Below are 27,669 nucleotides of genomic sequence, written 5' to 3'. Positions count from 1 at the left end.
TGACAAGCAGATCTGACTTGTTCTCCTTTAATTATGTGACCCACCTGGGCTGAAGTCTTTCCTTATGGAAACTAATGGCCAATTGAAGCTCTGGTTTGGTGTCATTACACAGACATGCCAAGTGCACCTGTCTCAAAGATGGGAAATAAAGGGCGTGAGTGCAAAGAGGATTTTGGCTCTTACCAGAGAGAAATGTATTCATTAGAGAAAATACCCAATTTTATAGGTGTTATTGCCTTGAACCAGACACGCTCACAAGAGAAGTTATCCACATAAATGGTTGACACAAGACAAGACAAACTTTGTTTTTTTGTTTTTGTTTTTAACTTGAAAGTATTTATGAAAAACAGTACATGTGCCAGTTGTTCAATAATTCATGCAATCATTCAGTATTTATAATACTTCAGAACAAGCCATACGCAAGACCTCTGTTGATACATCAATGTTAAATCTTCAGACTATGGCAAGCCATGCCTTCCAGAGCATAAGATACAAAGTGACACTTTTATGACAGCATTAAAGGGGTTGGCGGTGGGGTGGGGTGAGGGGGGTGACGGGTTGACCTGAGAAGGGCTAAGATGATCTGTTAACTGGTTAGTAGCCAAGTGTCGGGCTAAAGTGCAATAAGCGTGTGATGTGCTGGCAGTAATCCTACAACAGGAGTCCTGCACTTGGCTTGAAGTGAATGAAATATTTTCTTTTCTCACTAAGTTTAGCTGCTTCCTCCTCACCACATGCCTGTGCGTTCATGTGGAATGAGTCATTCATGCCTGTGGTCCATAAAGCCTCACAGCCCACTCACATCCTCAAACTGCCAGGTCCCTATCCACTCTCTGCATCATCACCAGCAGCTTATACATATATATTGAACAGTTATCACCCAAATCTGTGTTGCGGCCTTCTAAACCTCAGTTCCTCCACCCTCAGGCTACAGCCACCCTGTAGTAGCCTTTATTTCCTGCTGTCTCCGTCTGTGTTTGTCAGTCAGCTTCTCTTCGGTCTCGCTCTGGGAGGCCAACCTTTCAGCATTTCCAATGATGTGCCTTGGAAATCTGTTTCCAGGGCAACCGGGGTACCAAATACTCTCCCAGCAGCATCTCGCTGGTGCGTCCTCTTTGTTTACACTCTTGATATCTGTGAGGACGTAGGTTGCTCTAAACACATTTGGGTGGGAACAAAAAAAACAACAACAACACTGCAAATATATAGACAGGAACGGAGTGAGAGTCACACAGTCAGTTTTATGTTATACACCCACAACATGTAATATGATAATGACAGCCCTGAAGAATAGATCTGCTTTGTAATAAATCAGATCCTAAGTAGATGTCGATTTAACTAGAAGCCCACGCCACCGTTCAGCTTAAACGCCGTGCATCATCTCTAGAAAACACAAGAAATGTTCTAAAACCAGTTGATTCTTACGCGCAGCTGCGCGCTCCCAGAGTCCCCCCATTAAGCTGATCTCGTGAGGTAAATGCTATCATTTAAAAGCGTCGTCATTTAAAGACAATGGAGACGATGTCTGAGTTTTTCAAGTGATTACCTTCCTCGTTTATTTGACTTATTGAAAACCAACTCACGTCCGCCACTTTTAAGCCTTGCGCTTGCGCGTAACTCAACCGGGAGCTGTCCAAGTGCTGAAAAGAGAAAAAGGCGTTCCTCTCTCATTCCTTGACGTTCCCCCCACCTGAGAAAGATCTCACTTCATGAGTAACAACGCAAGCCAACGGGCTGTTCTTCTCAAAGCCCGCTCTTACATCTCAGCCAGCGCCACCGAAGCAGAGCTTCCAGCTGATGCGTCTTGGAGTTTCACCTTCTCTACGTCTGGCCACTGGACTGATGTCTCTTCACACCTACGTTTCGACAAATCTGTTTTCGGGAGTTTCATGAAACCGCGTTGAGGAATGTCTCCTGTATATTCCTGTGACAAAAGAAGACCCAAACGCCCACGACTTAGTCCGGAAAAAAGCGGGGTCCCTATCTGGATTATGTGTTTGACTAATGTAAACATATGGAAGAAATAGAAAAGTGAGCACATGGGGAAACCACCAGGAATGAATCGCTCCCTTATTAAGGTTTTAGCAGCTTTATTCATATATCTGATGGAGACAAACAACTTCAGGTAGGCGAATCTATTTATCAAACACATTTGATTCAATATCCGTGAAACACTTTGTCTCTTCCAAGTAAAGTTTGGAAATTTAGATGTTAGAAGTTTTCGATGTGTTAGTTAGGGAAACAACATGAAAGCAGCGACAGTGAAGAAATTTCTGAACAAAGTTGGTAATTGAATATGATGTGCTTTTATTTTCAAAACTCTTTCTTGATTAAGATTTTAATCATCGATTGTTTTGTCGAGATTATTCGCTACCTAAAATATTATTAATACAAAAAATATTCATATTGGGAAATTTGGTTTGTACTTAAATGGTGACAGAGACGTTTACGCGTGTGATGGTATTTTCCCTTCCCCTCTGGCAACTTAACATTGCGTTAAAACATGGCTACAGCGTGGTGTGGTATCTGTGCGTGAATCTTTATCAACAGAATAATCATTTCTTAGAGGAGAAGCCCACGACGTCGAAATCCCATCCGATACGTTTGTGCGCATTAACGCATTTTTTCTGGTTTCGCTCTGCGCCCACCACTGCGAGGCAGCTGCTAGGGGAAAGATAAGGTTTAACTACTAACCGATTCTGAGCTCTGACTTGTGTGATCCAGTGATTTTTCTCACCATGTGTGCGTTCCAGAGTTGTGGACGCCAAGGAGCACGATTCCAGATCATCCTCCAACCTGTCTCCATCAGACTTTCTGGACTCACTCATGGGTCGCACGTCTGGGTATGATGCGCGAATAAGACCGAATTTTAAAGGTTTGTTTGTCACGATCTTTATGTTTTAACATAATCTCCACACGCCCCACAAATTTCTAGAAACACAGCAAGTTGGGCATCTTTACTTATATGATTCACTAAAATGACTCAGAACACACAATCACTTCAGTCATCAGTAACATGATTGTTCCGGCTTGAATGAAACCACAAATTAATTCCTCATTATAACATTGCGTGCATGTTTTCCTGATTTCCTGAAAATGTGTCAAGCAGTATCCCCATCAGGATAACATCATTTAAAACGGATGCTTGTAAATATCTCCGTCACAAAGAAACAAATTGGTTCTTGCAGTAGACAAGGATGCCACCGTGACAGGCCAAATGATGGATGGTGCCCCCGTGGCAAGGCTGCAGGCTACTGACTTCCTCTGTTGTTGTTGCTGCTGTGATGCTGAGGACAGACACAGCATCACAGCACTGGAACAGAGCTGAGTGAGAAGATGCTAGCCCAGCGGCGTTCAGGCCCACTCCAGGCTGGGTCAGGTGGACTGGGACTTGTTGGGTAGCTGAAGCAGTCAGACAGTACAGCACAGGAGCTAATCAGACTCAGAGACACATGGCCCAGATCTTTCCTTCCCATTTGAGGGAAAGGGAAAAAGTGTTTATTGCTGAGATGGACTCAAGATAAGAGGAATATAGCCTGCTTAATACCAGCTGGCATTTTTTTCTTTTCTTTTTTTTGCGGAGGGATGATGCATCACTTCTAGCCTTCAAAAAGAAACAAAAAAGCCTGATTTTATGTTTCTGGTTATTCTTTATTCTGATGACACACACACACACACACACACACACACACACACACACACACACACACACACACACACACACACACACACATACACACACACACAGAGTTCTGAATGCACACGCACACATTTTCTGGCAAGAACCCCACCCCCCCAACATTTGCATGAGCTCACTTCATCGTAAATAGATGATTTTGCTTCTGAACCTGCTAGTCACACTTTGAAGAGCGTTGAACTCATTTTCTGAAGGTTGCCCTAGATTTCCTTTGCGTGAGTTTTGTCGTCAGCAGCAGGTACTGCCATATTTTTCTGCTTCCACTGTTAAATGTAGCAAGCTAACGACAAACTGAGGCAAATATTAATACCAAGCTCCATGCAATATTGATGAAGAAAACACAGGGGAAGGGCACTAGGAAGGGCTTACAGCTCCACTTATCAGAGAGAAAAAGAGAGAGAGAGCGAAAAAAGATTTGCTTTGACTTTAAATGGCACATAACCTGCCAAGCCTCGCAAAGAGATTTCAGCTCAGCCTCTTCTATACAGAAAAAGATGACACTATTCATCAAAGCATGCTGGGCACTTCTTACTCACAGTGTTGGAGAGAAACTGCTCAGATTTGATACAAAGAAGAAAAGATTATTGTAGAATTGCAACCAGAGAGTGTTTTCACTTAAAAAAATATTACTCTAGATGACTTTCCCAGTTGATTAGAAATTAATTGCTTAGTAAAAAGAAAGGGAATGTCAGTGACGATCCCAGCTTCATCATCGAAATCAAAATTTGTCACATAAAATAATCACATTTCTGAAGCCAAAACCAGTTATTTTGCGATTTTGTTTATACTGAAACAACTCTTAGTTATTAGAGTACTTAACATTACATTTTGTGGGGATTTCTAATTGATTATTCAGCCAAAGGTACTTTTGTGTTTGTGTGCATGCTCCTATCTGCATGTGCATGTCTCCTCTTGTGTTGTGTAAACACAAGAAAAATGTGTTTACAGCATGACAACCTTGAAAGATTGCCTACATTACCCTACAAGACATCACTGCATCATTATAACATTAAGCTGACACAGTGGTGCCTTTACTAATTAATAGATTTTTCCTGCCCCGAAGCTCCCTCAAAAACGAAAGTTCAAAACCCCGCTTGTTCTGTGAATGGATATTTTACGTTTTCCTGTCAAAATATCTTCCCCACCTGAAACCCAGTCATCCTTTATAATGCGTATGGTTTAAGGCTTTTTCCTGTCATGTCATTGTCATTCCATTTCACAGGTCCCCCTGTAAACGTTACATGCAATATTTTTATCAACAGTTTCGGCTCTGTCACAGAGACAACTATGGTGAGTTCCTCTGGTATTTGGTTGATTTTTGTCCTGTACAATGTGTCAATATGTTATCTATTCCTCAACCTGCAGGTCCACCAGTTAATGTTACCTGCAACATATTTATCAACAGCTTTGGTTCTATAGCAGAAACTACAATGGTGAGTTGAGCGTTGTATTTGGACATGTTTTAAAGCCCTGACCTCTCCTATGGAGATACGACTGAATCATCCTGTTTTTACTTAGCCTTGCTGACCTTTTTTAAAACATCATTCCATGCCATGTCTTCCTATTCATTAAATAAGATTTAGTTCTTTGCCATCAAAAAGTTTATTGGCGGGCTATCCAGTCAAATATTGGTTTCTGCTCCCATGAGTCTGGTTTTACTATTTCATACAACAAATCCCGACAAGTCACTTAAGCAGAGCCAATAATTGACAGTGGGGGGCTGGGGCTTTCAAACAAACACCTCATGCAATGCATGAGGTGTGAAGGCATCCAGCCCCTGAAGGGTAAAAATATGAAACCTGCAGGGTTGCACTGAAACTAATCAGGATCAAATCGTAATGAGTGATAATAACTACTTAGATCATAAATGGAAAATGATAATTTGCGCAGGAGGTGGAACATGTACGATTGCCAGGGAATTACACAGTATTAAGACGGGCATGCAGATATTTGGAACCGCCAATATGCTGATAAAATGTCAAGCAACATAAGGGCTTCTCATCATCATGACATATCAATTACATTGAGCTTTGTGACACTCAGTCTACTGCTAACTGTGCTGTCAGATGCCTCCTCTTCAGGCTCTGCATCTGATAAACACCTCATTTAGCTTCTCTTGCATAATTTTGAATAAGAAAGGTTATGGTGAGGTCAGTGGCTTCTGAATGCAGCTTGCAACAATAAGTAGTCATGAAAGTTGCCATGAGAAAAAATGTATGATAATTAAGATTAATTTTGATCGTATTGCTGAATGATATAATTTTTGCAAAATGTGCATTGGAACACATTTGTCACTCATTTTCCTTTTATTACGTTTCATGGATTATTACTGATGTTACGGGATTGCTTTCGATCCTTCTGCATTGCAATAAAAGTTTTTTAAAAAAGAACATCAAAACACACTGGAAGCACCAAAAACATTCATTACTGTCTGGTCTAAAGACGAATTTCATTTATGATTTGTGTATTAGAAAAGTAAATACAAAATTTCCTGTATTTACCTTGTCAAAAAGAACGTTATGTAATATTAAAAACTGATACCAGTGATTGACATTCCTCCATCAGCATGCATTCTCATAACCCGAATCGCTGCGCTGCAAAATATGCAAAGCCGCCTTTCGTCTCCGCAGGATTACAGAGTGAACATCTTCCTGCGGCAGAAGTGGAATGACCCTCGGCTGGCGTACAGTAAATACCCAGATTCCTCCCTTGACCTGGACCCATCTATGCTGGACTCCATATGGAAGCCTGACCTCTTCTTCGCCAACGAGAAAGGAGCCAACTTCCATGACGTCACCACAGACAACAAGCTGCTGAGGATCTTCAAGGATGGGACTGTCCTCTACAGCATCAGGTGTAGTACTTCACAGGTTTTTAAAGACAATTTTAAAAGACTGAAGAACTGCACAGCATCATTAATTGGAAATGTTTTAATAATTATTCTTTTTGTGATATTGGGACAAAAAAGTTTCTGGACATTTTTTCACCACCAATGTTCTCTAAAGGAACAAAACGAGAAAAATAACTGGTAGATTAGGAAGCGGCAATAATAACTTGCCTTTTACACAGTTTGATATTAGTGTAGCTGAAGCAGAAATCTCTGCTGAATGCACAGATTACCGCAGGACATGTTCACTTACTGCCTTTCTTACACTTTGTCTTAAACATCAAAGACTGTCAATCTGCAGCATGCAATTTGAAACAGATTTTTATCTCACTGTGATCATTTCTTTGAAACTGTATAATTTTCTGAACCGCAGCACATTCCCATGTGCAATACGACTGCAAGAGGACAAGTAAATCTCAGGGGCGCTGGTGAGAATCTAAAGTAAAGCCCAAACTTAGAGCTGAGAAGGAAGGGGGTATTTTTCTCCATGCTGGTCTTCTATTAAATATGAAAAGATGTTTGAAAACTTAGGATGCATACCACCACAAGTACAGGCCAAAAAGAAAAAAAAACTTGTAAAATGTGCTGTATTTTATTACAATACAAAAGCCACATGGAACATCCAATTTTGTCTGCAGCGATGCGATATAAAGCAGATCAATTCTGAGTCCATTTAGAAAGCGGCTCAACTCTGAGTGGTGCTCAGGTGTTAAGGTATCGCAGGCCAAGAAGAAAAATGAAAGGTGGTTAGCTGCAGTCTCCATTCATGAGAGAAATGACAGAGTGAGCAGACTGTGGACCACAATGCATCACAGAAACAATAAGTTGCAGTAATGAAAGTGTAATAGGAACCTGCTGAAGGGTATCCTACATGATATGTTGGAGGTTATGACACAGGAGAAAGAGCAGCCAATACCCGATACAACTAAAAAAAAGTACCAACTGTAATCCAATTTTTCAAGATTTTTTTCAATACGCATGCTGAGCTGCTAGTTTGAGTGTTAATAAGCCTTCTTTTGACATCAAATAACATTGTTGTTTGTTGCATTTTACATTGTGACCTTGTGTCATATTACAGGTTGACTCTCATTCTATCGTGCCCGATGGATCTGAAGAACTTTCCAATGGACGTCCAAACTTGTACGATGCAACTGGAAAGTTGTAAGTGCTGATCTTTTTATATTCCAGATTTTTGCTACACTTTCTAAAATGAGAATCTACTTATTAAATTCACCCGTTCTTTTCTGGCTCTAGTTGGATACACTATGAATGACTTGGTGTTTGAGTGGCTGGAGAACGGTGCGGTACAGGTGTCGGACGGACTCACCCTGCCTCAGTTTATCATGAGGGATGAGAAGGAGTTGGGCTACTGTACCAAACATTACAACACCGGTCAGCATTTATGTCTATGTTTCAAACAGCTGACATTTCTCCCAGGTTGATGGCTAAATTGCATTTTAAATATGTTTTCTTGTTGATGAACAGGGAAGTTTACCTGTATTGAAGTTAAATTCCACCTGGAGCGCCAAATGGGCTACTACCTGATCCAGATGTACATTCCTTCTCTCCTCATTGTCATCCTCTCATGGGTGTCTTTTTGGATTAATATGGATGCTGCTCCAGCCAGAGTGGCGCTGGGAATCACCACTGTGCTTACCATGACCACCCAAAGCTCTGGGTCCAGGGCTTCTCTTCCAAAGGTAAAACCTTTGTTTGTTTTCCTCCAGCAGATAAGCACAAGCCTTTTATGTGGCTAAAACATATGAAGCTTGAGCCCTAGGTTTTGTTAGATATTTCTCATACGTATCTCACGTTGAACCATGTTCCCACAGATGTCTTTGCTGTTTATAGCAATTTGTACAACTCACCTGATCTGGTCTGAAAAGATTGTGATTGGCCAAAGTGTTTCATGTCATATCACAGGGTAAATTTTCTAAAGCATGAACAGAGAGCACACAGGAAGTAACCTAAAAGATTAATATTTCTTTTAAAAGTGAAAGTTTGTTATGGATATGCAAGTTAAATATATGTCTGCTGGCAAGATTGTCTCCAGGTGCTCCGACTTCTTCCCACAGTCCGAAGACATGCTTGTTAAGTTAATTGGATGTATGTCGCTCTGGGTGAGCCCTGTGATAGACTCGAGACCCTCCCTCTGACTCTATGACAGCCTGGACAGGTTTCAGCCGCTCAGCTAGGAGAGCGGAGTATGCAGTCAGTATGAAGTCAAATAGCAGTTTAAATATTAAATATCAAATGTTGTTATTTAAGACTGATCGCTGGTAAATAAATCCACCTCTGAGTTTTTACATTTTTTGTAAGTTTACATCCATTATGTAATTATATTGTTTGAGTGGTTGTCATAAATATTTATCATTTGAATTAATGCAATCAAGGAAAAAAGAGATTTTCTAACCATAACTGTAATTGGCATTTGAATAAATTCTGTCTGACACTGCTAGAAAGCATTCATAGTTTATTAAAAAGATAGTAGGTCCCTGCAGTTTTAATGTAGCTGTAAGGCACCTAGAATCCCAGCTGTACCTTGAAACAAAAGCAACCAGTGGATCAAACAGATTTTTCTATTTCTTCTTTAGGCAGTCAGTGCAATGAGCTGAAAATGGGTGCTGCTCCTTTAGTGTGAGACTCAGGCATCAACATTTCACACAGAGGATGGATTTATAACTCAAAAATAAACACTGAACCAATTGAGAGAACAAACAAAGCAAATCAAAGCGTTCTCCACAGTGGACTGTTTAAACTACAGCTCAGAGCTGTTGTGAAAGCCACTGTAATACATCAGAGGATAAGATACTCTATTTTTGTGTTTTTGTAGAAGCATAGCTGGGCCTGATACAGTTCACAATATGTAACATTTTTGTCATAAACTGTGGTCATTTCAAGGAGTAACAAAAAAAAATTGTCACACATCAGTCTGCACATGAGCACTAAAAGGCCTCAGCCTCATCAGAAATTCTCATATAAAAGACACGTATGCTGATAAATATTTAAAGGCAAGCCTTTGACAGCATCAGTGCACGGACAACAATTCAATATGCCTTAAGTGCCCTCTAGAACCAGAGATGTTTCTCCACATGCTAATCAGCTGTCATGAAAGGATGGGGTCACACTGATGAGCAGAAAAAGGTTTCAGCCTCATCTTCACTTTCTCAAAAGAACCAGATCAAAGTCAGGGAACTACAGGTACAAAGTAATGCCACAGTTCTCTTTCTTTTAGCGGTTGAGACATTAATTATTTGCTACTGTTAAAGCCACGCAATCACTGACACTGCTGGCAGCTCTGACACACTTGTTAGCAAACATTATCTGTAATTACAGCTATTTAGAGGTCACAATTAACTGAAGGAGCAAAATAAAAGGAAAAACACAGAAAGTGGCTGTGGAACAACAGATAGATAACAACACATAGGACTCAAGTTTAATATTAATAAAAGAGAAATACAAAAATTAAATAGCGTTCTCAGCTAAAGGTTACATTCATACTTTATTTTAACTGTTAGCCAATGCTGTCAGCTTGAAGAATCTAACAAAAAACATCTGTTTTTCTCACAGGTCTCCTATGTGAAAGCCATTGATATCTGGATGGCTGTGTGTCTGCTCTTTGTATTTGCTGCATTGCTCGAATATGCTGGGGTTAATTTTGTCTCCAGGCAACAGAAAGAGTTCCTTCGCCTGAGGCGAAGACAAAGAAGGAATCACAAGGTAGGCTTTTGAAGTCTTCACATGGTTGCTCTTCAAACTTTTAGCCACATTAACAGCGTGTCTCTGGGAACCCACAAGCCATTGAACTCCTAGTGCCATTCTCAAGATGGGATAAATAGGAAGGGTTGTGTTAGGAAAGGCATCTGATGTAAAACCTTTGCCAAATCAAACATGCTGATTATCATACCTAAGATGGTTTGGACGTGGGCAGAGGAGGGATAGTGGATATATTGGGCAAAGGGTGTTGAATATGGGGCTGTCAGGCAGGAGGAAAAAATGATGACTACAGGGAAGGCTGATGGATGTAGTAAAAGGGGACATGCAGAGGGCTGGTGTGAGAGGTGCCAGTGATATGGTGAGATGAAGGCGGATGATCTGCTGTGGCAACCCCTAAAGGAAGAAACCAGAACAAGAACAAGAAGATGAAGAAGAAGTAGTGTGTCTCTGAGGATGAGCATCAATAATACCTCTTTGGTCTGAAACAAAATTTCTCATTAACTATTGGATGGATTGCTTTAAATTCTGTAAAACATTTGTATGGCTTAGAGCATGAATCACAGTAGATCAAGTATGTAGAGTCTCACGCCCTTTTTTTTTGTTTAAGATGCCAAAAGTCAAAATGTTCACTCATATTTCAAAATTTACCAAGTGAATTACTTTAGAATTTGGTATAAAGCTCATGAGTCCAGAAAGATGCAGCCTAACGATAATGTGCTCGAACCAAGGGCAGACTCCAATGCAGGAATTGGACAGAGCTCTGGATAAAAGTCTATAAATCTTGTTTTAATGGGCAGAGCAGGGGTCATACACAGGCAGACTGCCCATGAGAAAGGGGGCAGGCAGTAGGCTCAGTCGGAAAAATAGTCCCAAAATAAAATCAGCCAAACTCCAGGGATTTAACACTCATGGTGATCGGCAGGCAGGAAGCATGAGGTCATATAAAGTCAGTCAATAAAACACTGGTTTTATTTGGACTGCATGACAAAAAGGGAAAAATCTTCAAAAGGAAAGGAGAAATGATATTTCAGAGTCTATGTAGGTCATCATACTGTTGACTGTGGCCACCGTGATACTGGCCTTTGTGATTTCAGATGTGATGGATGGATTTCTACTAAATTTTGTCCATAGAGCTGGATGAATTGTCAGTGTGAGTCAGTTTAGTTTTACATCACAAAAAGCACATATTCTAACTACAAGTATGTGGCAATTACCATCTTTCAGCTGTTGATTTGAATAACAATCTTTTAAATGGAGAAAAAGGAAGTCTCATGTCCAACCCAGGAGGAACTGCTATAGTCCCTCCAGAATAAAAGAATACGACATAATAATAATGGTCTTGGTTTGTTATCCCAGTACCTGCAAAACTGCTGACTTCCTATTAGCTCTAACTCTATTTGCTATCATAGCCATAGAAACTTGTCAGTGGCGCTGAACACATGCACCTTTATTGCTGTTTGTCTGAATTAAGATTCACCCCCCTGTGACCCTGTATTGAATAAGCAGAAGAAAATAAATGGATGGATGGATGGATTAAGATTCATCTCCCGAAGCAATCTCTGTAAATGTTTTTTCACCACTGTGCATCAGGTTATCTTGGGAGTTTATTTTAAATTAATTTGAAAGTCCAATATCTCATGATTAATGTTCATGTTCATGTGGGTTTGTTGAAAAACCTTCAGTCATTACAAAGTAAAGCCTAACATCTGAGCTGCAGGCTTTTAAAAAGGTCTAGCAAACTCATCCACATGTGCATGTCACTTTTCAGGATGATGATCTGCGTGAAGGCCGCTTTAATTTTGCCGGCTACAACATGAGCCAATGTCTGCCAACAAAGGATGGCTCAGCTGTTAAAAATGCTGTTCCAGCTCCCAACCCTCAACAATCAGCCTCAAAGGACATAGACACCATGAGGAAAAAGTTTGTGGACAGAGCCAAGAGGATCGACACAATCTCACGGGCCGCTTTTCCTCTGGCTTTCCTCATCTTCAATGTCTTCTACTGGGTTACCTACAAGATCATCCGGCATGAGGACATCCATAAAAAGTAAAGACTTTGCCGTCGGCTGAGAACATATTTTACATTTCTCAGATTGAGAAATGCTTAGAAAGCACAGGGAGATGAGAGGGTAAACTGTGCATTGAGAGGCACCATTGTGGTAATGGTGGTGTTCTTTCAGGGATAACGTACAATATTTATGAATCGTACAGTAATGTTCATGATTTGATAATGTGAACAGTTGTTCAGACACAGATGCTTTACTTGTTCTTGTACTGCTGCAAAATATTTTCTGAAGATTATAGAGAAAAGGTCTTAGCTCAAGACTCACTAACATGCTGGAGAAGGTGGACCAAAATGATTTTGAATTGATTCAGCCTTGAGGTCTACAACCAAGAAACACAGGAACATTCCATGAATCCGTAACTCTAAGATAGCTCTGTCAAGCCCTCAAGACGTTTTGCAAATTTTCTTACCGAGGTAGCATAGGACTGTTTTATAATGGACTTCTGTCATAGAACTTCCACCCTATTTATACAAAACATAACTCTCACATAGCATTACATAACTTTTGGGGCCAGGGACCTCTAAAAAATATGTTTCAAGAAGCCCTTAACAATCGTAACACGCTGATGTGGTAGAATCGCTGGATGATGTTGAATAACTCAGTTTCTTAATGCTTGTCTGCTACTTAGATGGCTAACAAGCCAAGCTAAACAGCACCCCGTCTTTTTTTTTACACAGTTGTCACACTTACATGTTTCAGATCAATTTTATTATTAGACAAAGACAATATGAATAAATACACAATATATTTTTCAAATGCTGATTTCATCTATTAAGGAAAAATAGTTACTCAAAACTTTGCGATTATAGCCAAAACTCGATGACTGGTTGTTCCAGGCTTAGCAGTAAGAACTACAGTCAAGAGTTTGAGATAATTATTTGAGCCATTCAGATTTTAGACATGGTGGTGTGTTTCAAATCATTGTTCTGCTGCATAACCTGCTGGAAATGATGGCTGGGCATTCTCCTTTAGGATATTCTGGTACAGAATTCATGGCTCTATTAATTACAATGAGTCATCCAGATCCTAAAACAGCAAAGGAGCCTCAGACCATGACACTACCACCACCATGCTTGACCGTTGGGATAATGTTCTTTTTATGAAATGCTGTGTTAGTTTTATGTCAATATGTAACACAACAAAAAAAAACCCTTCAATGAGTCAATAACTTGGTTTCTCATCCGTTTCTTTATATTGTGGCATGAGTGTCAACTAGTCAACTTCACCTGGTCAGGCAAAGTTGACTAGTTAATGGGATTTATTGATTTTGCAGGTCTCACAGTAATCAGGCCTGAGTGTAGCCAACTATACTGAACTTCAGTCATTACATCTCTTATATTAGTCCATGTGTTTAATCCCCTCTTGGATTTGCCATTAAATTGGGAAGAGAGACACAACAGTGTCAGAATGAGGCTCTCTGTGTTGTTTTCCAAAAATATGTGGTTAATCACAGTTAATTCATGATTTAACAAGGGGGACAATTACTTTTTCACACAGGGATAAGTACGTTTGGTGAGCTTTTTTCCCTTAACAAATGAAATAATCATTTAAAAATAAAATTTTGTGTTTTCTCAGGTTATTTTTTTCTAACACTAACATTTATTTGATGATTTGAAATATTCAAGTGTGACAAATATGCAAATAAAGAAATAAATAAGGAGTAAGAAATCAGAAAGGGGACTTTCTCACAGCACTGTAAGTGGTTTCACATAAGATTGGTATCATCTGTCATAATCATTCCAGAGTTTCTATTGGCCCAAATATAACATGGGGTGCACCCAATTTAGTGCTGCAAATGATTCCAATCCCTTTTAAATGATAGAAAACAATCTATCGGTCTTTAGCTCATAATTTCGCCCCTGTGGATCCCCTGGCTTTACTTTGAGAACCACTGTTTCGAACTATACGAGCAGAGCACTAAACTAAGCAGCAGTAAATGTCTCAGGCATGGGTATGAATAAGTCAGATGAAAATCTGGAATCAGGAATTGGGTTCTGCATTTTTACTAAATCTCGAGGCCTTAGATGTCAACAATTTGGTCGGATAAAGTGCTACGCTTCTCTGTTTTTCCCTTTTGGGCGGTCTATCACAGCTGAACGCAGCCTTTGAGCTTTTCTACCAGTGGCCAGACATCCAAAGGTACTTAACAATGTTTCCTTTTTCTCCAAGTGAATTATAAATATTCGGAAATGATGTCACCCTTTTGTTGATGTCTTTAACTTTGCTTTTCATTCTTGTGCAGTTTATTTAGCAAAATATCATATATCTCACATGAAAAAGGTATAATGGCTTATTTTGAGCAAGTGTATAGGTAAGCCCACAAACTGTGAACATGCACTATGTTGCTTAATGTTATCACACGCCCGTATTCACGTGAATTATTTTAAATTCCAGGGTTAATACCCCCAGGTATGTAAGGTATAGTTTTAGAATTTGAGCTATGTTTTTGTAGATTTAGACAAATAAAATATTTATTGTAATGGGAAAAGGTTATGTTTGTTATAAAATAATATCTTTCTGTATACTTCCGCTGTGGACTGTTTCCCTTCACTTGTTTGTTGCTGGCTGATGATATTTGTTTGTAGATGGACTGAAAAGTGAAGGACAGATCTGCATAACAGTAATGGTACAAAGCAGCTAATGACCCTTGCACTCCTTATATACTGTGGTGACAAACTCTTTTCTTGAATGCTATTCATGAAAAACGGTTATTTATTGGTCTGTACATCAATAAAATTGACTGTGCACCATATTTACTTTATTTCTGCGTCTCCTGTCATTTATAAAGAAGTGACCAGTCCTCTGAATTGACATTTTCATCCATTTGTTGATGAGATTATAGTTTGCATTGCTTTCTTCTACAACAATAAAAGATAGATGCCTTAAAAAAAACGAAAAACAAAACAAACAAAAAAAGGCACAAACACGCAAAAATACTTTTTTGTGCTCGGTTGCAGATCTAAGAAAATAAAAACACTGCCACTTCTCTCTGCCAAGCTGATAAGTCAGGGTGATGACACATGGCATGGATCACTGGGTGGCCTGAGGTGACATAGATATGATCTGACAGTAGGTTTCCATTAATGCATGATAATGGACTTCACACTGTAATACACAGATTCCATCAGCTGGTGCGTGCCTACTAGCTGAAGGGAAAATACTGGCACGGCTCCAGAAGCATAAAACGGCAATTATATACCTAAATGTATTTATTGTTTACAAACAAATATGTCCGTTAGATGGTTTACACCTGTTGTTACAGCATTTGTGCTCAAACAAATGCAACCACTACCCTAGTCCTATATGTACAGATGGATATACAGTCGTGAAGGTTTTGTGTATCAGGACAAAAAAAATGAAAAAAACCCAACTATCTTGTATTTCCCAGGTTTAAGATTATTAAAACACCACCTCAGATAAGCACTGCGATTATTATTTTTTTAAAACTGAGAGAAAATGGAGAAGCACTTGGGTTCGGGAGGTTATAGAACCCTTTTCAGCAGCAACTCGAAGTATTAATTTGGGGAAATTTTGGTTTACTCGTTTTTACAAAATTGCTTCAGTTCATTGAGGTTTGTGGCCACTAAATTATGCACTACGCTCTTAATGTGCTGCCACAGCATTTCAATCAGGTTGAGGTCAGGGCTTAGACTGGGCCATTGTGGCACATTGATTCTTTTTCGTTTAGGCATTCTTTTGTTGGTTTGCTGCCATGCCCAGGATTATTCTCCTATTGTATGACGCAGCTTCAGCCAAGCTGTACCTGTCAAACAGATGGCCTCAATTTGACTCTAGAATTCTTTGCTACATAGAGGAGTTCATAGTGGACACACTGATCCAGGTGCTGTGGCTGTAAACCAGCCGAAATTAGCACTTTTCCACCACTGTGCTTTACAGCTGGTACGAGGTGTTTCTGCTGATATGCTGTGTTTGGTTATCGCCAAACCTGGCACTGAGCATTATTGTCTGAGATGCAGCTCTTGTGTTTTTTGCAATCTCTCTCAGCATTGTATGATCTGACCTTGCAGTTTGCTGGGATGTCCACTCCTGCGATGATTGGCAACTTTCCACTTTCGCACAATAGAATAACAGACAGAATACCAGACATAAATTGCCTAGAAAATGTTTCATAAACCTCCTCCGATTGATGGTCAGCGTCAACTGTTTCTCTGAGTTCATTGCTCGTGTTCCTCCTCATTGGCACTGGTATCTTTCTTCCATGTTAACACACATCTAAATGTTCCAGACCAGCAAACTGCCACAGTAAGTGTGAGCACATCATAGTTATAGATGTGCTCACACTTACTGATGATCAGTCTGCTACTTACCCTCTTAAATCCAATGGAACAGTAAGCATGTACTTAATTTTTCACACACAGTTTCTGGATTTTGTCTTAAGTTTTATTAAATAAAAAAAGACAGTATAATATGACATGTTGGTATTCATCTGATGTTGTGGTTACTGTGGTTATTTAAAAAATATGCTCTGTTATGCAAAACTTTACAACTAAGAATGTGTGCACACTCTTTTTCACAAGAGCATACTAATATATTTGGTGTCCAATAATGGTAGTCATTGCCATTCTGTTGATAGCGCTAGCATCCATTCGACCCTGTTTTTTATTTAGTGCAGAATAAATGGGCTGTGGTGGGTTTATTGAGAAGGTCACATGAATCATCCAACTGCTTTTTAGTGCTTAAAACACAGGGATTATAAACTAATCAGCGATACTAATCCGCACTTGGAAACACCAGCCATTACACTGCCAGAGCTCTACACCACTGCCCAGTGTTACTGCTGTTTGAATATGCAAGGATGAAACAGCCCTCGTGCGATCAAGTTCAGTAGAACGATTTATGAAAGAAAAATTATTTGCAGCTTATAATTTATAAGAGGAAACAACTTTCCATCATCCGCAAGGTTTACTGAGGCTGGTTTGTGAGGTCTGAGAGGCATTACATGAAGGTTGCCATAGTAACTGCCCCAGTGTTGATAGGGCCACTTAGAGGAAAGCAGGAAATTAATGAACACTTGTGCCTGGTTTCACCAATGGTGCCTCTTAAGCCTGGATATAAATACTGCATTAAATCAAAAACATAATTTCTACAATATTCTGGTAAGGCGGAATGAGTTTCAGGGTTTCTTCAGAGGATTATGCTTACATGATGCTCAGATTACACTTAAACTACAACAGGGACGGTTTTTGTGAAGACTTTGTTGCATATGCGGTGTCCACTATTTTAAATGCGAAATTGGATCAATGGGAGATGTGACAAACTGCTATTGATCTGTAGTCTTTTCTCTCCAGTGTGTATGAACTCACACTGCAAACTGTTTCTAAAAAAAAAAAATAACATGACATCAACTATATTCCTTTCAATTGCTTATCTTAGGGAAACATAGTATTGAAAAAAAAGCTAACAAAAAGTGGCCAAATGATGTTCACATGATATAAATTCAGTATTATTCCTCTCTTTAGCATCATTTAATGTTTTTATGCAGAAAGGGATATAAGAAAGAGACGAAAAGGAAAATCTACAGCATTGTGACTATGTTTATTTAATCAGTTTTATTACTGTAATCTGGCCATGACAGTCACCCCTGGTGGACCATTCTAAAGCATGAAAAACCCTATAACGACTGTAATATTAGGCCTAAGGGCTTAACAACAATGGGCCTGCTATGTCAGCAATTTGTATGCAAAAGGTGCAACCTCAACAAATACTGTTAACTGCAACTGGTTTTAGAAATCTCTAATTATCTGTGGTGAGATGTTCCAAAAAAAAGACTGTTTCTAGGTTAAATACTTTAAATATGGAAACAATAAATGCAAATGTTGCTTACTCACGAGAATTCTCCCTCTTTGAAATTGAGTGTCATCTCACATGGGAGCTCACTGGATACAGAATGATATAGCCTGTGTGTGTGTGCACGATGCATTATGTTGTAGATAATCAATGCCCTTCCATACCGTTTGGCTGATCAAGTGAGTTCCAGAATCTACCAGCGAAAAAGCCCTCTGACCCCGGATCAATAAGTTGACTGGAAACACAAACTCAGTGCCTTCGTCTCAGAGCGCCAGTATAAGCATGGTTAAAAGCATCATTCATCATGGGGATCACGTCAGCTGTAATTCAGATGTAAACAAATGGGATATCCTTATTTGTTATATATAGTTGTGGCAGATATAAACTCACCTGAGCTTAATAATGCTTTCCAGTGCAACGGGATCTTTATATTATTGCCTATTATTGTCCACAAAAATACTTTCAAAATTCAGATTTTAAAAAATGTGCTGACTTTGAGCACAGACTGTAAAACATTTAAATAGGATTACAAAGATTAGATATGGAATCAAGCATGGAAATTATTCTAATTAGATAGCAAAATTATGGCGTTTCAATTCCAAGTAACGTTCAAAAAAAAAAAAAGAACGAAAGAAAGAAAGAATGAAAAAGGTTAATTTTCTTAATTTATTTTGGTAGAAACTGGCTCCCACGCTAAAATCGCTGTAGGTGGGAGGCGTCGGCACAGGTGTCAGATAATGTAGGAATCTGTTCATTATCAATTTGTCTGCAAATTGCCTCAAGATGGGTCGCATACATTTTGTTTTCCCCTTGCCTGATAAGTTTGATAACGGCAGAAAATTTTCTGATTAAGGTGAGGAGGAGGAGGAGGCCAGAAACCCTGCAGAGGTCCTGTACCACTCACAGTAAATAGAATTTAACAGGAAATAATAGGACGACAAACCATGTTTTTTATTTGTGTGGCAGCACTCAGGGCTCTAAGGGAATACCAATACAATTGAATTTTCCTTTCCACATGTGGATCTGTTTCCCTGCAGCCATTTACTGGTGTTATTTACTGTAGAGGATTCAAAGTTTTTCTTCAGGGCTAGAAGTGACAGAGGTGTTTATATCACAGACAAAAGGGGATGGGCTTCCTTCTGTATGTGAGAGACTATGGGCCGGTGTGTATGATCAGCCTGCATAGCAGCTGAATTTCGAGGATTATTTTGTACCATAAAATAACAAAATAAAGTATTTTCTGTGTCTGTAACAATTCATTAGCTCACAGCAGTCTTACCATCAAATGGTAGCACATAAAGAATCCCTCATAATCTGAATCTTTTAAATGTAATACATTATGCTTGTCCTTATTTTCTGTATACTGTGCTTACAGTGGTTAAACCTTTTTAAAAAGCTAAACGCTCAGACTCTTTTCTCTCTCTCTCTGTATGATGTTAAAGATAGAGGGAAGCTCTTAATATTATAATTTAAGGCACAAGTTCACATAATGGCTTGAAGGGGAGAGTTGCCTTATAAAGAAATGTCCAGTATAAGACAAACAAGCATTATTACGAACTGTGAATCCTGCCAATCTCGTCTGGTTACAAAAATGTTCACAATAGGCCCACTTTAAGTAATTATGTTCCCATTCTGTGACAATGAATCCTGCGGTAGCATTTAACTCAATGAAGCAGAGAAAATAAAGGTGTGAAAAAAAGTACTACATACAGATGGAGTAGCTCCCAGAACAAACTAAATTAAATTCCACTGGGAGGAAATAACCTCTTGCCCTCCCTTTATCCAACGCTACTATTCAAGCTGTCACAAACCTTAAGTATCGAGCAAAGCAGAGGCCGTTTTGAGTACGATTTGATGTTTACTTGAATGAATGGCATCGTAACTACAGCACTGACAGGCTGTGCAGCATCGCAGCAGAAACATCTTCCAAGGACTTCTTTTTCTTTACATCCTTATGCATCAAAAATAACCGAACCATGAGGGGAAAGTACCACTAAAAGCTTTCAGTCAACTATGTGAGGGGAAACAGTGAGGAGAAGCATAAAGCGTCGCAAAACCATCATGTGGTGTCTTTATTTATAACACAAACTGTTTCTGACTCCTGGATGAACGTGATCTCTGTCTAGCATGTGGCTGCAGGCAGCAACAGACATAAAAGGGCATTTTTGAACACATTAGTCTAAAAGGACATAAATAGAAGAATAAATTAAACAGAGGGCTGCATCATAAAGGTGTCATTTTAAGAATCCCACATGGTCCAATTGAAATGGGCTGAGGCTTTTATCAATAGACACTAGAAAGGCATAAATACAAAGAGGCTGTGCAGAGCGGCTAGGTTCTCATTTAAAATGTAAAATGTATCTTTTTAGTCATTACACCAGACACAATAAAGAAATAAAGAGCTACTTAGAGGTGGGATTTTTAACCATGAAAACCACTGCAGCACATTAGTGGAGAAAACTGAATGTCTAAGAGTGCTGCCAAATCCCCATTAAGTTGGATTTTAGACATGCTTTGGATCAGCCTACGATACTGCCCCACATCCACCAGGGGGCTCAACTTCATATTGCTCCTCTCCAAGTCCCTCTGGCACATCGCTCTACACTTCTGGAGCCCCTCTACAGAACCTGCATCAGGGGTTTCTTTATATCCAAAGCACTTCTCCTTTAGCTTCTCTTCATCTTCTTCGCCGAGTAGTAATGAGGCATACTCTCTGAGAGACACCAGCTCTTTTTCCAGCGCTAAGGCAAACATTTTAGATGCACCCTGACCTCCAGCACCTTTGAGAGGCTGGATGGAACAGGACTCGGGAAGGTACGCCAGCAGCGAGTCCAAGAACTGGAACATCTGTAACTGGCTGTATGTGAACCAAAAAAAAGTGACATTTCGCAAGTTATTACATAATTCATGTCACAATACATTTAAAGAAGTTAAGTTTGTTGAAATCTTTTTTTGTCATTTGTCAGCTGATTCACAACCAGCTGCTAGTTCAGAGGTTATTTTGGGGATTTGTAATTTTAAGTGCTCTGCTCTCCAGAGAATCTTAATCTCTTTGATATTCAGTGGTATATCATGCTGACATACATCTTAGTCAACTTCAAAGCTATTTCAGCTTTGAATCTTTTAATATAAATTGAGCAGTGGGGGCTTCTACTCGTAGAACTATGCTTTCTTTTTCTTTAAATAAAATTTAATACATCACGACAATCCCCAGTAGAAGTGGCTCAGTGCACTGAGCAGTGATATTACAGGTTGTAATATCTAGCTTTGGATAACTAGAAAAGAAAATATAAGGAATAGCAGAATAGAAAGACTAAATGTAATAGCATAGGACAGATTCTTGTGGGTAACAGATGTTCTTTCTTCTTGTTTGTTTATTTGGTCCATGCGGTACCCTTAAATTCTAAGATTTACAAGAAATACTCCTTTCAATCTCCAAATTGATAATTCAATTGTAACTATACATCTCAGAAGTCAGAAATACAGCCTTACTGGTATCAGCCATCAGAAACTTATTTACCTGGAATGGACATGCAGCTCTCCCTGGAAAGGGGTTATCTGATGCCAGTTCAGCAGCATGAGAGCAGATGGTCCTGAAGAATTTAATAGTAGATACTGAGGGCTCACTTCTATCTTCTTACAACCCACTCTTTTTTGAATCCAGCCATTTATGTCACCTAAGCTGTATTCAGGAGAGTCTATATGGAAGACCCAGTGATCCAGCACAGCTAAAAGACTCAGGAAGTCCTCTCTAACCTCATCTGGAGAAAATAACAAAACAATTGTTAACATCTACATGTCAGGAGTAAAAATCACAAGTCGTACACTTTTGTGCTTTTACCTGCTATGAGTTGGGGAGTTTTAAGCAGCTCGGTGTGCAAATTGTTCTGAATGTCTAAAGCAACTTGGCCACAGTGCAACACAACTGGTCTTTGGTTGCTCATGAGGGAAAAAGCATCTGGTGTCTGGATGTAATGGAGCATGACATGGCACTTGACACGGCCAGAGTTCAACAGAGGTGTCAGCTTGGTCACCGCAGTCACAGCCACTCTGCATGCGTTGAGATCATTGGTGCTGATGGCGTTGTGCTGCTTGCTTTTTTTGGCTAGGGGCTCTGGGAATGTGGAGGCAGAGAAGGAAGAGGAGGAGGATGATGATGGCGAGGAGCAGGCCGCAGGGAGCCAGAACACTTGGCTCTGGGTCTGGATGACTGCGGGCCTTGAGCACCAGCCCGTGTCTGTCAGGATGGATAAGCTCACATTGGTCACTGGTCTGGAACAAAAATAGCACATCACTAACAATCAGATATCACACAGATAGTGGCTATTCAGAGTGGAAATTGATATAACAGTAAAGACGATGTGTGCGTGTGTGTGTGTGAATTGAATGTGCGACTGCTTGTGAATTGATTATTTCCAGGCAGTGAAATTACATCAGCTGTACAAGTACACCAATCAAAACAGCAATGTGTGGGACTTAAATGGCATCTGAGACCGTCATGAAAGTAGCTTTCCTTCACATGTTCTCAAATGAAAAATCTGTAACAGGTGGATGGAGGAATCTGATAGCTTTTTGTTCCCACATAAGGAAGTTGGAAAGATATTAAAAACTTGTTGCCATGGTGACCACCTAGTCACCCTGCATCTGCCTTGTAGTGAGGGGCAATCAAAGAGGCAAAAAAAGGATCTCTGTCCAGTTAGTGCTGATAGAAATTATGTTTAGAGTTTCTTACTGATTTAATCGAGCGCAAAGTAATGTGATTTATTCCACATTATTTCACAGCAAACAGCAACTGTTTAAGTTCAGATAAATCTAATCAGACAGCAATGATACCGTCTGACAGCTGGACTGTGGTTCTTGTCACTTGATTAAAGCACAGAATGCCATGTTGTTTGTTATTGCCTCTGTCTTCACCCTACACTCATGGATCCACTCAACCACACGAACACATTATGAGTGACAAGGTATCAAGCAGATTAAGATTTCAGAGGTGTCACTACTAAATGTTTAGATAATGTGTGTTTCAGAACCTTGGACCTTTGTCCATCAAATAATTTTTTAAAAATGTAACAAAGAAATCATGTTTACGCTGATCTGTCAGTAGTTAGTATCACTCCCACAACCATTCGGCCCTCAGTGGTGCGATGCCACAGCTTGTCAATTCGAGGTTTTGAAGACACCGCTGGGATGTCGTGAATCTTGTCATCCAAGGCCTCGTTCTTTGACTCATCATCAGAGTCCCACAGAGCAATAAGCCCTTCCTAGACAGAAAGTGCAAAGACTATAATCAGCAGTGACAAGTGTGTGACAGCACTGACAGCAATAGCACTTTATGTCAGACGTTTCAATTTGAACAACAGGCATTTAGGCACAGACACAGTGGACTTTATGAATGTTATTTAAAAAGCAAACTTCAGATGCAATGATGCAGGTAAAAGAAAAAAAAAGGATGTAAAGTATTTGAAAATTTTCTTTGAAAAACATTTATTTTGGGGAATACACTGCATCTGTTGTGGGTGTTTGTTCGATTTGAGAGGCCAACAGTTTGTTCACTTCAACTTCCTGGAGATCATATTAAAAGAAAGAGGGAGAGAGAGGGAGAGAAAGGGAGAGCGAGAGACAGATTTTGTGTTATAAGCTTCATGTTATGGACGCACAGTGTGAGCACTCAGGTCGCATCAGAGCATCGGGCCGTATAATGTGAGACCCTGCATCATGACCTACAAACTTCTAACCCCTGCGATTCAATCGTACAGTTTGAGCAGGAGCTGAATAACGTGACTGAAAAAAATTGCACAGTGTATGCCGAGCTTAAGTTTAACAATTTACTCTCTCAATACACTTCAACAAAGCATGCATTATGTGTTGTTACTGTAGTACCTGCTCATGCTGTGTGAGAACAGGCTCTCTTTCTGAGACCACATCAGTAAGGGCTTTGACTGACTGCCGTAGAACGCTTTCCTTCACTGTCACTTCTCTCTGAAGCTCTTGAAGCACAGTCAATCCACTCTAAATTACAAATCATATCTGATTGACAGGGCACATTATAAATTTAACATACAGTGAGTAACTTAAATTAGGTTCACGAGGGGTCAACATCTCATACAAATACCATCATCAGGTCTTTAATTATGCAGCAAATGTGACTGCCAGTATGGATTAAATCAAATTAGCATCACAATAAACTGTGTGTAAAAAATATTTTTCTAATTTTGATATACAAAGGACGACAAATTAAAGGAAAACCCTGAACCCCTGACCCCTACAGTGACGAGATCTTGCTGCTCTGCTTTGCTATGAGGGCATTTTGCTGACACAGCTTGAGTCCAATAGTCCCTTTGGAGGGAAAGACTGCTGAAAATCAATACAATCAGTACAAAGTGGGAGTGGTCACTTCCAGGGTGACAAGACCTCCATCCACAGGGCCTGAGGGTTCACTAAACAGTTCATTAATAATGAAAAATGATCTGAATCATATGACATGGCTCTTGCAAACACAGTGGGATTAGCATGTGAAATAGCACTCTGAACCGCCATTATGAAAGTCACCAATACATTTTTAAAGAATGGTATGTATATGCCTTCAGTAAAGTTTCAGAGAATTGAAGAATCAATGCATTGGTGCTATGCAGCTGTTCTGATGGCAGATGGAACCTAACCCCTTATTAAGAGGCTTTATGTTGATTTTTTCCTTTAATTTGTCACTGCTACTTTGCTAGATAACAAATGCATATAGAAATAGATCCAAGTATTAACAAACCATTAGACAACATTGACTTATCACACAACACATCAGAAGTAACTCAGATGAAAAAAAAAAAAATAAATAATGCTGTAACCATCATTCTCGTATGGTTAAACTAAAACATAAAGTCTTCCATTCATCAATTCGCTCATTTTCTTAAACAGTTATCCAATTCAGAGTTATGTATTGCTGGAGCCTATCCCAACTGTCACTGGGTGTGAAGACAGATAGATCAGCAGTCCATCACAGGGCTAACACATGATAGAGACAGACAACCATTCTCATTAGGATTCACACAAATATCTAATTTGGAATCACCAATTGACCTACAATGCATGTCACTGGCTTTGAGAGGACCCATGCAGGCACAGTGAGAACATGCAGACTCTATATATAAAGGCGGGAGCCAGCAACTGGTTTCAAACCCAGGATTTTCTTGCTGTGAAGCGCCATTGTTAGTCACTGCACCACTGTGTGACTATTACATACATACACCATATGGAAAAAAGTACTGGGCCATCTACACATTACACCTACAGGAGCTGCTCGGTCTTTGAAACCCATGCCATGAAGCTCCCGGTGCACACTGTTTATACTGGTGTTAATGCCAGAGGTGGTGTAGAGCTCTAAAGTTTTTGAGTCAGCAAATTTTAGCAATAGGCGACCCCACTAAATGTTTCCACTTTGCAATACATTTTGCAATATAGTTAGCTCTTAAAGCTTATTGTAGAATATCTACCAGGGAAGAGATTTCACAAATTGACCTATTGCAATGGTGGCATCCTATAACAGTACCCTGCTCACATTCTATGAGGCCTTTAGAACCACCCCTTATTCACCCACATGTTTGTAAAGGGAGACTGCATGTCTGAGTTCTTGATTTCATACACAAGTGAAATCAGTTGCAATGGAAAACCCTGAATTCAAAAATTAAGAGGCCAATTTGACCCAATACTTTGGACCATATAATGTATGACCATTAGCACAAAAAAATATTACTGCAGTGCTTCTACACCTACTCTATTAATGTGTTATAAAGACTCACCTGCAGTCTTGATTCCAAAGCTTTAAGTGTAAGGAGATAGTTCTCTGATGGAGGAGGGGATGTCTTTGGTGCTTCAGTGTCCTGGCCATGCTGAAACATGTATTTTCAATTAGACATACTTAAAAAAAAAATCCTAAAACTCCTAAACTAAAAACTCCTGTAAACTAAAACATTAAGTCTTCCATTCATTCATTATATTTTTTTAAACACTTATCCAATCAAAAGTTGTGTGTTGCTGGTGCCTATCCATCACAGATAGATCGGCTTGTCACATTTGCCCCCCACGCCCCCGAAAAGGAAATTGGTGGAAATAGGAAGAAGAACATTACTCATAAGAAGAAAAATATGCTTACAGAAAATGAAATACCACAAAGGTCAGTGATGAGGAATTCTTCCAATGCTATAACTCGATCCTTAAAAATCAGCAGCATCTGGTCTGTTCCACACCCCAGGAAGTCATCCACATGGATGGAGGTGACACTTGACCAGAGGGCAGCTATCTGGAGAAGATGGTTTAACAAAGTAGACTTTATTAAAACTTTTAAACCACAATGAGGGGTAGACAACAGACTTGGACTTTAAAAAGATCATGAAACCTACCTGAAACGTTTCCTTCCATATGGTGCAAACATGCCCCTCACAAAAGGATACAGCAAACAGACAACCGTACCTTCCTGTGTTAACTACCTGAATATTTTCAGGTTGCTCAAAGGGTAACTGACAAACATCTTTTACTACTCCATTCTCAAAATAAACAAGTTGCCGATTAGATGTTGCTGCAACCACATCACATTTAAGCACACCATCCACTCTGTCAGCCGCAACCACCAAGATGCACTGTGTGATGCTAATGTATAGATGAGGTAAAATCACACTGCCATCAAACACTTGTCCATCTTCAACAAAATAGCCAAGGGTTTGGCTAGTGGACTCTTCTGGAAGCTTTTGCAGTCCGAGAACAAACACCTGTCCTTTATGGAGAGGGAGTTCACCTACAACACAGTGGGAGAAATGAATGGGAACCTGTCTCACTCCATCTGCCTGCGGGGATGTATAAAGGACACCACCTTCATGCCTCCACAACACAGTTGGACCCTGGAGAATATACACAGCCCCCTTCATTTGATAAGGGAGTTTAAACTCCACACAGGGCTCCAGTCGGTTTGAAGAGCTCAGTGTGAGAAGACTGTACTGAAAACTGCTTCTTTTCTCACTCTTCTTTATCACTAAAACACATGGCGCGGTGGCTGTCTTCTGAGCGTCCGTGACGCTTTTACATTTCACAATATCCACATGAGCTAATCTTTTCCTGCTGATGACAGCCGCTCCGTCAGCTGCCTTCAGAAACGTGTTCCCTTCCCGTTCAAATGAAAGACTGCAGAATATTAACTCGCTTCCTTCGTTGTCATTTGTGCCCGGAGCCCGTTTGCAGTTAAATGAGATAGTCTTTCCACAGTGGGAGAGCCGATGGGGATTTCGATACAAATCTTCCGAGAGCACACTCTCCATCATGCAGCAGAGAAGGGTCCGGTTCCGCCTTGCTGAGACCTTTAGTCTACGTTAATGTAAACTTCGGAACTGTCACTTTCATTACGGTGATATTAAAGGTTTAAATACACGCTCATTTTACTTGTGTCAACTTTTGTTTACACCGAGGTCACACTCGAAGTAGCGCGCCAACGGTCTCTGAACGCTTCCTGTCAGA

At 39.9% G+C, this 27,669-nt stretch overlaps 2 protein-coding genes across 5 annotated transcripts; one reads left to right on the top strand and one right to left on the bottom strand.

Moving 5' to 3' along the window:
• Nucleotides 1-1,517: 1,517 nt before the first annotated feature.
• On the top strand, nucleotides 1,518-15,127 carry glra2 (glycine receptor, alpha 2). Of its 4 annotated transcripts, none has more exons than XM_087853213.1 (9): nucleotides 1,518-2,125; nucleotides 2,754-2,875; nucleotides 4,920-4,987; nucleotides 6,328-6,551; nucleotides 7,663-7,745; nucleotides 7,839-7,976; nucleotides 8,070-8,284; nucleotides 10,155-10,304; nucleotides 12,070-15,127. In XM_087853213.1, the coding sequence occupies exons 1-9, from the start codon at nucleotides 2,040-2,042 to the stop codon at nucleotides 12,349-12,351; spliced, it is 1,368 nt and encodes a 455-aa protein (XP_087709339.1). In that variant the 5' UTR covers nucleotides 1,518-2,039; the 3' UTR covers nucleotides 12,352-15,127. The 4 variants fall into 4 exon arrangements, with proteins under 4 accessions (XP_087709339.1, XP_006788441.1, XP_087709341.1 ...); XM_006788378.3 differs by lacking the exon at nucleotides 4,920-4,987 and adding an exon at nucleotides 5,063-5,130 and having other exon boundaries at nucleotides 1,519-2,125; XM_087853215.1 differs by lacking the exon at nucleotides 1,518-2,125 and having other exon boundaries at nucleotides 2,775-2,875; nucleotides 4,960-4,987.
• Nucleotides 15,128-19,809: 4,682 nt separating this feature from the next.
• On the bottom strand, nucleotides 19,810-27,656 carry fancb (FA complementation group B). The gene is made up of 8 exons (XM_006788382.3): nucleotides 26,565-27,656; nucleotides 26,318-26,464; nucleotides 25,965-26,054; nucleotides 24,055-24,183; nucleotides 23,263-23,435; nucleotides 22,016-22,446; nucleotides 21,695-21,935; nucleotides 19,810-21,031 (listed from the first exon to the last, which is right to left on the bottom strand). The coding sequence occupies exons 1-8, from the start codon at nucleotides 27,474-27,476 to the stop codon at nucleotides 20,596-20,598; spliced, it is 2,559 nt and encodes an 852-aa protein (XP_006788445.2). The 5' UTR covers nucleotides 27,477-27,656; the 3' UTR covers nucleotides 19,810-20,595.
• Between the last annotated feature and the right edge of the window lie 13 nt (nucleotides 27,657-27,669).

This window comes from Neolamprologus brichardi, chromosome 16, assembly GCF_056152115.1.
Source record: "Neolamprologus brichardi isolate AB-2024 chromosome 16, ASM5615211v1, whole genome shotgun sequence".
Taxonomy (NCBI): Eukaryota; Metazoa; Chordata; class Actinopteri; order Cichliformes; family Cichlidae; genus Neolamprologus; species Neolamprologus brichardi.
The sequence above is the reverse complement of the archived record's forward strand: the minus strand, read 5'-3'. Positions and strand labels throughout refer to the sequence as shown.